The 14,052-nt window shown below is 37.8% G+C and overlaps 1 protein-coding gene across 1 annotated transcript; it reads left to right on the forward strand.

Moving 5' to 3' along the window:
- The first annotated feature begins 7,961 nt into the window (after positions 1 to 7,961).
- On the forward strand, positions 7,962 to 11,518 carry otpb (orthopedia homeobox b). Its single transcript, XM_079472889.1, has 3 exons — positions 7,962 to 8,178; positions 8,490 to 8,815; positions 10,036 to 11,518. Exons 1-3 carry the CDS (start codon positions 8,103 to 8,105, stop codon positions 10,555 to 10,557), a joined length of 924 nt encoding a protein of 307 aa, XP_079329015.1. The 5' UTR covers positions 7,962 to 8,102; the 3' UTR covers positions 10,558 to 11,518.
- The last annotated feature ends 2,534 nt before the right edge of the window (positions 11,519 to 14,052 follow it).

Raw genomic sequence — 14,052 nt, forward strand, 5'->3', positions numbered from 1 at the left:
CGAGGAAACACAATGTACTTCTTCGGATCCCCCGCCACCTAAAAATTAAAGAACCAATAGAGTGCTAGATTTTCTAAAAAAGGAAATAGAAAAAGAGGAGGGATGTTTTCAAGCCATGCACAAATTAATGCAATCTACTTCAAATAGGTTCCTTGACCTCTTTGAACAATTGATTAAAAAAAGTTGAACACAATCTTTTGTTTGTTTGTATGTTTTTGCATTGATCATTTGTGTGCCATTATGTGCCTTAATAGACAATTTATGGTAAACGCAGTTGCCATATGAGTACAAAACAAAAATATTGGTGTAATTGGTAAACATGTTGGACTTGAAAAGCAGGGACCTCCAGCGTGTTTTTATCATACCAAAGACCCGCTCAATTATGGAGCGAGCCTTGGCATGGTAGTGATTGAAGCGGGCCTGCACTCTCCCTTGCACTGGCTCCCGGTATGGAGTAATAATGGCCGCAGGATGAATGATGTAGGGGTAGCCTCCATCCCCCAAAAGGAAGTATCCTTGTGGAGGATACAGTGCATCTTTATACATCTTGCTGTTTCTCAGGACTCTAGTGTCGTGGACAGAACCAGGATATCCCACAAAAACATTAAGAAACCGGCCCTTCCCATCACATACTGCCTGCATCTGAATGGATGGGAAGAGTTTTCTATTGATGTAGTCCTGGCCAGTGGGTCCAGCGGGGGTTTTTATGCGGACATGACATCCATCTATAGCACCCACACACTTGGAGAACATGGGGCTGTTGGCCAAATTTTCAAAGGCAAGGCAAGTTTATTTATATAGCACATTTCATACACAATGGTAATTCAAAGTGCTTTACATAGAAGAAATTAAAAACATCCATTTGATAGAACAGTGATGAAATAAGAAAAAAATAATTTAACCAGTTAAGAATAGAAAATAAATAAAATACAGTACAGCACAAACAGTCATGCCGTCAGAGGCACAGTGCACATTAATTAAATGCAAGGTTAAACATATGTGGTTTGAGTCTGGATTTGAATGTGACTACTGTGGGAGCACATCTGATCTTTTCTGGAAGCTGGTTCCAGCTGCTACTGGCATAATAGCTAAATGAAGACTCTCCTTGCTTTGAGAGAACCCTTGGTAATTCTAGCTGATGCGATCCTAATGACCTTCAATGATTTTAAAGACGTGAGGACTGGTGTGATATGATCATATTTTCAGGTTCTGCTCGGAATCCTTGCCGCAGCGTTCTGTATGAGCTGCAACTGTCTTATGGTCTTTTTGGGGAGGCCAGTTAGGAGTCCATTACAATAATCCACCCTGCTGGTGATGAAAGCATGCTTAGTTTCTCTAAGTCTTGACTGGAAACAAATCATCTAATTCTTGCAATATTTTTCAGATGATAGTATGCTGATTTAGTTATTGCTTTTACATGACTACTGAAGCTAAGGTCTGACTCTAGAGACACACAGAGATTTCTGACTTGATTTTTTGTTGTTTGACCTTTAGAGTGACAAGGATGTGCTGATCACCTTTCTAATGTTATTGATTTTATCTGAGAAGAAAGAAGCAAACTCACTGCACTTGCTGTCTGAGAGCATTTCACTGGGAATCTGGCTTGGGGGGTTTGTCAGTCTTTCTACAGTAGCAAAAAGAGTCCGGGTGTTGTTTAAGTTGCTGTTCATAATATTTGAGAAGAAAGTCTGTCTAGCTTTACCTAGTTCCATTTTGAAAGCATGGATGGCGTCTTTGTAGATGTTATAATGGACTACAAGTTTTGTCTTCCGCCACAAGCGCTCTGCTTTTCTGCATTGTCTTTTAATATTTTGCACTGCTATTGAGTTTCTCCAAGGTGTTTTTGTCTACCACTCTTCCTGACTTTCACAGACGCAATATCATCAATTTTATCAAGGACAACCTCATCAAGGTCTTGTGCATCTGGGAACTGAATGACCTGCTGGCGCAAGGATGCAATCTTTATGGTCCTGTGTGAACCAGCCTACAAACAGACGATACTGGCACCTGAAAGGCCCGGGACAGCTTACGTTATGAGATGTCCCCATCCATGTGCTTCATCTTGTGGCAGCATCCTCATCAAAGCTTCCAGAGAGTCCCGGTTGAGTCGAAAGTCCATGTAATAAAGTTCCATAGAAGGGAAGGAAGGAGGCGGGAACCGGCGGACATTCAAACAATAAAACTTTAATTAAACATAAACAAACAATAAACACGGAAGTAAAGACCGGCAGCCACCTCACGGTCGACTGCTGGCCATAAAACAAACACAAACTTAAGACAATGTCCGGGCCCGGTCCTCTCTCGTCAACAGTCCTGCCGGTCGTCCTTTTAAGCTCCCAATCTCTTCCGTGAGAGATGCGGGACCAGTGCGCGCACAGCTGATTGCAATCTCTATCACTCATGCCACTGGCCCCGCGTCACGGCTCTCGACCCACCTTCCTCACCACATACCCCCATCACCCCTTACACCGCTATGCGGTGGTGCTGGACGTCGGGGGGACGGCCCGATCCTCCTCCGCTTCCTGGCGGTTCGCGATGACCTCTCCTGCTCGGGCAGCTGGCCGCAAGTCCCCCATTCCCTGCTCCTCCCCTTAAAAGCAGACGGCAGCAGGCTTTGGCCTCTGGCGAACGGCGGCGACTTCTCCACTCCCTTGAACGGTGGTCAACCCACCTCGGCCAGGAGCACGGCAGCAGGCTCTCCGTCCCAGCCGATTCATCTTGTTCCAGCACCACCGCCTCGGGCAGCCGTCGGTGGACGTCCCTCGGCAGCGAGGGCACTTCGACAGCATGTCCCTCCTTTCTCCCGGGTTTCGGCACCAGTGTAATAAAGTTCCATAGAAGGGAAGGAAGGAGGTGGGAACCAGCGGACATTCAAACAATGAAACTTTAATTAAACATAAACAAACAATAAACACGGAAGTAAAGACCGGCAGTCACCTCACAGTCGACTGCCGGCCATAAAACAAACACAAACTTAACACAATGTCCGGGCCCGGTCCTCTCTCGTCAACAATCCTGCCGGTCGTCCTATTAAGCTCCCAATCTCCTCCATGAGAGATGCGGGACCGGTGCGTGCACAGCTGATTGCAACAATCACTCACACCACTGGCCCCGCGTCACGGCTCTCGTCCCGCCTTCCTCACCACAGTCCACCTTGAGGTTCTGCCTACCAGGGACGTGCACAGGGGGGTTGCTCAGGTTGCCCGGGCAACTGCCCAGATGCCCTTCTCGCCTCACGTTGCCCTTCCAAGGTGGAAAATAAATAAATAAATCATTCAATGAATGCAGAATTTCACAAAGGTCTAGATAAAAAAACGCAAAGCGTCATTCACTTCCATATTCAGGCCTCAAAAGTGAAAGTAAGAAGGGGAAGGGCAAACTCTGTTTATGTAGCTGCAGCGCTGCATGCCTAAATAATAAGACAGATAGCTTGCAGACAAGCAGCCTAGGCAAACATTTTTTTGGTAGGTAGGCATTAGGCAAACTAAGCTACATGTCTGCTGATAGTTAGTTTCTCACGTTTCGTTTTAGCAAGAAGAATTAATGATGGAAGTAATGCATCACATTCATTATTTTATTCTAAATGGTTAAATGCCTAAATCCTATCACTATTTTTGGTTTTGTTTGAAGCCAAGATGCTGTGTTATTATTAGTACTAGTTAAGGTGATTGAGTGCTGTATTTCAGTGTTTTACTTATTTATATATATATTTTAATAAAGACCCTGTTATTCTCAGTCCTTCATATAGCCGGTGAGTTGTTGTTTTTTTGGGGGGGTGCCCTCAGAGCAACTGCCCCTCAAAATTCATGTGCATGTCCCTGCTGCCTACCATCGAAGTATAATTTTAGCAGTGGTACGGTTGCATTTATTTCAGTATAAATCGGAGTAGCTGTTCTTTTAATCTATACTTAAGAACAACATAGAATGCTGTGAATCTGAATTCAAATATTAACCCTAAAACATACAGTATGTGCACATAGTATTTTTAACAATACCTCAGCTAGGAGTAGGACACAATGACGGAATCGTGCTTTCCATCTGCTCGAACGATGCTGTTGATTTTGTGCAGAATGTGCTGTAATGATAGGGCACAGGATATACCTACTATCGTTTTCATTGTAGATGGAAATGTGGAACGCAAATTGATTTATATACAGAAAGAATACACACCTGACTCTTATTAAAGTCCAATGATGATGTATTGGAATTAACAATAATCACTAGGCTAACAAGTAGTGTCATAAACAATTGATCCATGTATGTTTGCAGAAGCATAAAATTTTTTTAAGTAGGCTATGTATTGTGCATTAATTCACTTTTGCCAACTTTTTTGTATTTTGCTTTAGTAAAAATTGTGTTCTTGCCACTGTTTATTAATTATTATTATTATAATCATTATCATTATTGTTTACATGTACAAGTATGTGAAAGCACAACAACAATAATTAATTAATAATAACGATTAGCCACGATTCCTCCGTCCTTGCGTCTTTTCCTTGCTTTATTCTCTCGCATCCTGAAGAGGTGGAGCTAAGACACGAGGAAAGGAAGCGAGGAAAGGAAACGAGGACGCACAAATGAGAAGCACCCACGGTCCTCCGCCCAGGTTACTAGCTTGATGGGTGGGTGAGGGGTGTTTGTAACGAGCAAGGCGGGACCAGAGCCGTGAGGGAATGGCCGAGGCCGGTGACACGAGTGGTTATGACTGTCAGCTGCGCGTTGCACCGGTCTTGCACAAGAGGGGTAATGGAAACTTTGCTGGAGCGAGTAGAGTGCAGTACGGCAATCGCGACCTGTCACATGTGCAGTAAAATATCTGTACCAGTGCCGTTAAAAAAGGTATCTCTTCTCAGGGGTCTGCTTTTTCCGTTCATTTGCAGAAATGTTTCATGCATGTAGGATAAAGATGGGGCATCCGAACGTGACGCTTCACAGCCGATGCCAGCTAACGAACGGGAAAAATCAGATCCCCCAAAACAGAAACTCTCTGCTGATACTTTGGATGCTGATGTGTTATTAAACCCATATCTGAATCGTGACACGACGCTCAGTTTCGATTCATGATCTTTTATCCACATGTTTCATTGTAGATAGCTAGGCCTAGTAGGTCTATTTGTTTTTTTTAACCGCCTCATTACATCCTTAACTAGGGAAGCCAATTTCCGCCCCGTGATAAAAAAATCAGGCTCTAAAAAGTCATAATTATGAGAAAAAAGGTAGAAATGTAAAAGATTACATAAAAAGTTGAAATTATGACTTAACATTCGCATGGGCAGTGCAGACAAGATAGGGCACGCAGGCGACATCCGCTGGTTAAATGGTGTAAATAGAAATAATTGTAGTATTTTATTTAGGTTGATAAAAGCAACCTGATTCATTTGAACTGACCCAAAGTCCAATTTTAGAAGCGTCTAAAAACAGAAAAATTACTAAAATACTACAAATTCACAGACCACATTTTAGTATTATAGTACACATCATAATTTAAAGTAGGAATTATGTTTAAAAGCATCCAGATCAAAACTATATGCAGCACTAAAGTATATATGTAGCATATTCGAAGTAGCCACCCTTTCCAAAATTGTACTCTTTGTATTATCGAGCAGCTTCTTGAAATTTCACCTTATAGGAAGATTTTTAAATATTATTGGAAGAAATTTAATCTATTATGGGCTTTTAATGACTGCATTTTCTAGATTATGTGGTCCACAATTTTAGTTGTCTAATTAAATAAATTATTATATTTAATTATATTTTTGTCTACAAAAGTAATTTCAAACATTTAAACATACAATTTCAGATAAAAAGATTGTAAGATCATGGGAAACATTTCAATCAAGTGTTTTAGAACTTAAAAGGCAGTGGGGTTTTTTTGCCCTACAAAATCATACATAGAAACATATGTATTTAAGAGATGACTTCACAAGTCTAATATTATGTTTCACAATAGAAACCATAGTAGAAAAACTCTTGATATAATGATTTTAATGGCTTCACTGGGTTTTTACTGGTAGTTTGTTGGCAGGTGGCATGTTATCTGGTAACAGTAAAACACCTTTCAGCAGCTTATAGATCTTTTGTTGAAAGGATTCCACACACATTGAATTTTACATTTACATTTAGTCATTTAGCAGGCGCTTTTATCCAAAGCGACTTACAGATGAGGAAACATTGGAAGCAATTATAAAAATAGGCAACAAAATACATAAGTGCATCAAACTAGTCCATTAAAGCCTAGCAGTATAAAAAGCTAAGAATAGTGAGGTTAGTAAGTGGTTTTTTTTTATAAAGGAAAGGGAAGAGAATTAGGAAAAATCAACCAGCGACGTGTTGACGGAAGAGATGCGTTTTTAGGCATTTTTTAAAGATGGCAACCAAGTCCGCTGATCTTGTAGCAGCTGGTAGATCATTCCACCAATGTGGAACAGATCCAGAGAAGGTACGGGAGAGTGACTTTTTTCCTTTTTGGGATGGTACCACTAGTCGTTGTTCCTTTGCAGACCGCAGGGATCTGGCAGGAACATAGATCTGCATTAGCGAGTGCATTTGCATTAGCGAGTGCGAGTGCATTTGCCCATAAAACATTATATTTTGTTATTGTTTGGCTGTGGAGTACTTCAAGTTACTGGGTTCCACCATCTCACAGGACCTGAAGTGGGAGATCCACATAGGGTCCAAAAAAGGTTGTTCTGTGCGCTTCACTGTCAGGTTTGCTTTGGATACTCAGTTGATCACAAGACAAGAACGGATAGTCCAGACTGCTGAAAAGATAATTTGTGCTTTCACTGGTGGGAAACCCCTTGTAAAGTGTAGGAAAAATCATTACAGACTTTATACACCCTGGACACAACATATTTTAACTTTTTCTCTCTGGCTGGTGCATCAGAAGGAGTACTAAGGCATCAAGGCGTATTGCTTTTTATAAATTTGAATATTCACTAATTCACTAATATCTATTTTACATACCTATTACTTCTGCACAATTGTCTATTTACAATTTGTTTATATTTTTATATTTTCCACTCTTTTTTATTATAATGTGTCTGCTGATGCATTTGGATGTCTGCACTAATTTCTCTCTTATTTAGTCTTTTTTGGCCGACGAATTCTTTAACTTTAATTGACTATTTGTGTTTCAGGAAAGACAAGAAGAAACACCATTTCCAACATTTAAACCCAGGGATCAGTTTATTTGTCAGTGATTTCCTAAGTCTCTAAAAATGGACAACAAATAACTAATATATATATATATATATTTAAACAATCGCAATATATATATATATATATATATATAACCAATCGTGGTTTGTAAAACCAATGAGGGGCATTTTCACCAGCGGATTTTGCCATCTCATAATGTCGACCAACGGATGTCGGCTTTGTATCTCTTATTTCTCTTTTTATCTCATAAGTATGACTTTTTATCTCATCATTTCGATTTTTTGGAACTTGATTTTTTTAACCACGTGGCGGAAATGGGTTTCCATGTTAAACAGGTAATCCTTAATTGAGATTTAAATCTGAATTAAAGTGATGGAGCAACAGTTAAATGTATAGTTTTAAATAGCTAAAATATTATTAATGTAACCCTGATATTTATTATGAACTAGAACTTTTAAATAAACATTCATTTGATCTAGATTCAAGCCCAATGAAAAAAGTATTTGTTGACACAACTGTATCTAAACGAGGTCACCTAAGACTATCAATTGAGGGTTTTTCACAATAATGTTTTAGTGCTATTTATTATTGACTAATTATTTGCCGTGATTATAAAGTCATTAAAGAAGCATAATAAGAGGGCGATGCAATAGTTTACACTTCGAATGATTAGAGATTTAAGGACATTTAGTGGCTGCGGCTGGGTGATATTTTTCAACCCCCAATCCTGATTGGATACCATTTTTTGCAGATCAGAGGTTCATTCAATTATTATGCGCCGCCCAATATCTCTGCCCAATATAACAGTATAATACACGAAACCGCATTTTTAACTGCACTGATTTACTTTCCTTCATTTGAACTTTATGTACTGTACTAAGGAAAAGGATTAAAGTTGTATAGGGTAGTTTTGAAAGCAGTTGTAACTTCAGCAGTGCGCAATGCTTTCTAATGTCGACTTCTTGGATACTCGCATTGGTGAGTTATCGCCACCAAATTCCGGTCTTCAACTTCAGTGTAAGCTAAACATTTTCTTACTTTTCAAAGTGGTTAACTACCGTGACAACATTTTATGAATTTTATACTGCATCATTTTTCTTTGTAAAATTGTTTAATTAATAGATATTCATGTTAAGTAAAATATAAATTTAATGTTGGAGCTAAACAGTGATTGTTTTGTAATTCATTTTGCAATTTAAAAAAACTTCGATATAGCGATTTGCTTGTAATTGTTCCTTATTATTTTTACACATGTCGTTTTGGCTTTAGTGTTGATATTTGTATGTTCCTTGGCTTTGGAAAAGCTAAATAGCTTACGTGTGCTACAGGGGTGAATGATGCTGCAACCGAGCTTCTCAGGCACCCAGGGGATCTTACCTCGGCTACAGAGAGAGAAGAGGGGATCACCCTGCTTCCCCGAGAAGACATAAGTAATGGTGGATCCAATGCTAAAGACCAAGAAATGCAGCAACAACAAAACTGTAATCAGTCAGGTGGAAAACCGAATCAACAAAAACAGAAACGCCATAGGACCAGATTTACTCCAGCGCAACTTAACGAACTAGAAAGGAGCTTTGCTAAAACCCACTACCCAGATATCTTCATGAGAGAAGAACTTGCATTACGGATTGGTTTAACGGAGTCACGAGTTCAGGTGAGGTAGAAGGTACTTGCTCAGATCGACTTCAAACATACAAGTTTGCATGTTTTTTCCGAAACAAAAATATTACTTACAACTGAATGCATATAATTGCAAGGAGATGCAAATTAAATAATACATCTCTACGCTTTGTCTAAACACTGTAGGTATTTGACATTTGAAACATATCTGCGCCTAGGAATTAAAAGGTTCTATCTGAACAGTTTTGAGAAAAGGAGCTTTTTGCCTTCCATTTGTACATAAAAAAATAATAATTAAATCGTAATGCTTTAAGTTAAAAATGTAAAGAAAGTAAAGAAAACATATCACATGTTGTCATAAATAGTCACAGAATAAAAAAATGTGAATAACTTCACATTGACAAAAATGTCAAACATGTCAAATATAAAACCTAATATCAACAAGGTGACGATTTGAAGTTGCAGTGCCAGGAATGTAGCCTCCACAAATAAAACGTGAACATTTATCTTTGTAGAGATTAAATTATTGTTAATAAATGCTTTCAGTCATAATATAAACGAATAAAAAATGGTCTAAGTTGTGGCGTAGTAGACAAACACTTTATGAAACTTATGCTTTATAAATTACTGTGACTTGTGACGTTAACAGCAATGCGAAAAAGCTGTAAATCATATATATTAATGCACTTCTTAAACCCCGTTTAGTTATTCGCAATAACCGCTAAATGTCCATAAACGGTGATTTTTGTGTACATTTTTTTGTCTCCGAGAATGTGTCATGGATTATAACAATTTAATCGCTACAGTTGTAAGGGAAAATATATGTTTAAACAGTTTGTAATATGAAATCCGCCTCTTGTTTTATTTAACTTCGGATATAGAGTGGTGTAACTAGATTTTAGGATTATAATGTTCCGAATTTTACTTGATTTAAGCAATAAATGATCACATGATTCGTATAATTTAAGGGTGCGTTTTAAACACCAACACCATTTACGGAGAACCAGAATAATCCAACACAGTTTTACATAAAAACTTCCTCAAATACAGATTTCTAAAATCACAGTTGCTTGTTAATTCAAAATCCCATCCCACGATGTTATCTAATCTCGATTTTTAGATGTTCCGAATAATTGGTTGTATTTAAATAAAAATGTTTTCGTGGCTTCTACTTTCTAAACTATTTAAACTATTTTAATACATTTTTTCCGCTTCAATAATATTTAACAACAACGAAAATATGTTTAAATCCAGGTATGGTTTCAGAATCGGCGTGCAAAATGGAAGAAACGCAAGAAGACTACCAGCGTTTTCCGGGGGCCGGGTACTCTGCTACCAACACACGGTTTGTCCCAGTTTCCGTCTGCTGCTTCTATGAGTGATAGTCTTTGCTCTTTTCATGCAAACGACAATCCCTGGGCCGCGGCTGGAATGCCCGGAGTATCACAGCTGCAAATACCGCCCGCACTGGGCCGACAGCAGGCGATGGCACAGTCCCTGTCCCAGTGCAATCTCGGAGTTGGCCCTCCACCAAACTCCATGGACCTTTCCAGCCGCTTATCATCAAATAGTTCGGGTCTTTCGCATCTATACCAACACACACTTACTGGGATGGGGTCCCCGTCCACGTGTGTGACCGGCTCACCTCAGCCGTGTAGCTCTCGGGACAGTGACATATGGAGAGGAACTAGTATAGCGTCACTGCGCCGTAAAGCACTAGAGCACACAGTAGCAACGTACACACTGCAAAGTTTCAGAAGTGACAACCGCATTTAAATGCGGGAGTGAATCCCTTAAACGGTGTTTACATAACAGGTAGTCACACTGGCATTTGTGATGATTGACGCAATTAGCAGATCTGCTATTTTTCAGCTCAAGTTTTTCTTCAATTTCAACTAAATTGTTTATTCTCTGAAGGATGCGTCTCAGAGAACTCGTTTGTAGTGTTGCAATGTTCTCTTCAGCTCATAAAGTTCAACACTTAGGGACATAGTGGTTAGTTTCTGATATTTGAGGTTTATGAGATCTTTGTTGTCTTTGTTTGCTGTTTTTTCTATCACGATCTGGCAACACTGTCAAATAACGCAAGGCTCCCGGCCAGCCAGTCCTTATCTAAATATAATTTATATTAACTTTGATCCCTGAATAGTGTTTTGACCTTAGGGTATTGTGACATTTACTAAATACATTTGTAACATAAAGATGGAGTACAGACATTTAATGACAAACATACTTTTTTATTACTGTTAAATATCAACAAACAGACATAAAACAAATATAGCCTTATTGTTACAGAAATAAATGTCAAATTATTTAACAGAGTAAATTTTGGTCCCATTTTAAATACTTACAGTACATAGACTTCATGTCTTCCCTAAATATAGGCTACAGTCGTGGCCAAAAGTATTGCAGTGACATACATTTTGTGTTTTGCAAAGTTTGCGGCTTCTATGATGGCGATCCTTTTATAACAAATTTGTAAATTAAATCCACAGAATGTTACTGGCAAACGTGCTGCAAAATTACAGCAAACTTTTACAGTGTAATGTTGTCGGTTTTTTATGTGGCATTACACATTAATGCAGAATTTTGAGTGGTCACGAAACAGTCTAGCTGTAGAAAAAACATTGTGATATTACTGATGCTTGTTTGATATTGCTTTTAAATGTGTTTGTCTGTTGTTGTGTTTGTTAGTACAACATCAGAACCAACATATTAAAACTTTCCATGAAATATCCATGCTCTTCTGTCTTCTGGTTTGTATTTCTAAAGCAGCTCTCTACAGCATGAAGGTACGATCCTATGGATTTATGAATGAACTGCTCGTTTTAAAATCTTCCCATCTACTGACATCTGTTATGACATCCACTTAAAACATTACAATGCTCATGATAACAATTGTTATATCTACACAATTACAAATCCACTTGACCAGCTAAATACTCATCACCCATGCCATATATACAGAGCGACCGCATAAACTGAAATTAAAAGACAATTCTAAGGCCTGATTTTACAGACAGGGCAGATAAAGCCAGAACTTAAATGTATGCAGTTTTTATAAAAATGTCCTAAATATAGGACTATATGCTGTATTTATGTAGTATCACTGCTGAAGAGTAATAAACTGGTGAAATGGATTTACTAATTGGAGAGTTTACAAAGGCTATCAGGTGCATTTTATTGCTTTAAGCAAAGGTGGTTTTACTTAAGTAAAAGTAAAAGTAACTAGAGAAACTGTCACTCAAGTAAAAGTCACTATTTTAAAAATTATTTGAGTAAAATTAAAAATATATTCAATGAAAAAAAACTACTCAAGTTGATACACTCTAAAAATGCTGGGTTAAAAATAAATTACTTTGGTAACCCAGCTCTGGGTCAAAAAGCGACAAACCCAGCTGGGTTGTGTTGACCTTGGAAATTCATTAAGCAAAATAAACATTCTACATGTCCTAAGAAAAAAATTGTTCTACTACATCAACTGTAGTGTAAAAGAAAATTGACATTAAAACATGCTAAAACTATTATAATTTGTTGAACACTATGCACATCTGCACAATGTCAGAATCAGTTAACAATTAGCGAAAATAACTGACTGTATACATTCTATTTCCTTAAGAAAGAAATGGTCACAGTAAAAATCTATTAACTATTAAATGTAATATAATGTATTAATTAGTGTAAAAACATTGGCAGAAAAACATTCTCTAAATAATTGAACACACCTTTACACAATGTCAGCATCGATTAACATTCTGTAAAAATAACAAACGGCATAAATTCTACATTTCCTACTAGAGAAATTGTCACAGAAAAATTTATTGTTAAATCATTGGCATTAAAACATTCTCAAGCATGTTAAACACTTTTTGCACCTCTGCACAATGTCAGAATCAGTTAATATTCAGCCAAAATAACAAACTGCATACATTCTGTTTTTCATAAGAGAGAAAGGGTCACAGAACTTAAAGCTAAATAAATTGCACCAGCAAAGCTGTTCTCATTAACAATAGCTATACTGTTTAGCAGCAGATATAAAAGCACGTAGAATTCTTATTGATGAAGTTTCATCTCCAAGAAGTCCAAACACCACAGTCTGTAGAAACTGTAATTGATACCGAAGACATAGAAAGCTTTAAAGCAAACATCTAATGCTGCCAGCAATGTTTTTTGCTCAAGTGCTTCTCCATTTAGTATACCAAAAGCCTGAAAGCACTCGTTGTCTCCCAGCGTGAGTCATCGATTGTGCCTTTTGATCGCAGGTATTCAACCATGTAGGTACCGATCTGAAGAAACAATATGTGAGAACAGAGCTAAAAACTATTGTACAAACCAGAGTGCTCTGAAGAAAATTTGGAGTAGGATTTACTTGAAAAAAGTTAGGAAAGTTTCTTCACTTACAAAATGTGAGTAATTTCAATAAAATTCCCAAGTAAAAATGAAACACAAGGAACTGTAGCTTTAATTAGTAACTTGGAATTTCCCAGTAAATTGTATTGACTGTTTGTTTATATGTGTTACTCAAGTAATGCTTATAAATGTTTTTTTTTACACAATAGTCCTAGTAACCTTTACTTTAAATATTATTTTAAAATTACTTGATGTTGTTTATGTATTAAAATGGTGTTCATTCAATAAAATAACACTGACATACATTTTACTTGAATACTTTTATTTCAATGATATTCCTTAAAGATGGGAACATGAAATAAAACAAATAGAAAAAACTCCGTCCCCTCGATGACAATGATGACATCAGACATACTGGCATCTTCCTCTTCTACAGATCGGCTCAGTACAATGATTTTCATGACATGACTGGAGAAGGTCTCCTGAATCATCTCCCTGCTTATATCCTGTGAAATACACAAATCAGTGCACACATTTTAAAGTGGTTAAAATACTGTACAGTATCAATTTTTAAATTTTCCTCAATTTTCCTCAATTTTCCTGTTCTGAGACAAACCGTCCACTAGTCTTAAAGGACAACTCCGGTGAAAAATGAACCTAGGGGTAATTAACACATGGTTACCGAGTAGATCGTTCTCTGGGATGCGTTTTCATGATAATCGAATGTAAAGAGTTTTATCTCTAAAAATAGATTAGCATATAACGCTAGTATATGGGGCAGAGAGTATATTACAGTTTTTTACAATCGCTATGACAGTTTTTTCAATACATTTAACAAGTTTCCTAAACTCTTAACGCACCAACACACCTAAAACACACATTTGGCAAAAACGGTTAATTTCATGCTCAAAATCACACATT

The sequence above is a fragment of the Barbatula barbatula genome (genome assembly GCF_947034865.1).
Source record: "Barbatula barbatula genome assembly, chromosome: 2".
Lineage (NCBI taxonomy): Eukaryota > Metazoa > Chordata > Actinopteri > Cypriniformes > Nemacheilidae > Barbatula > Barbatula barbatula.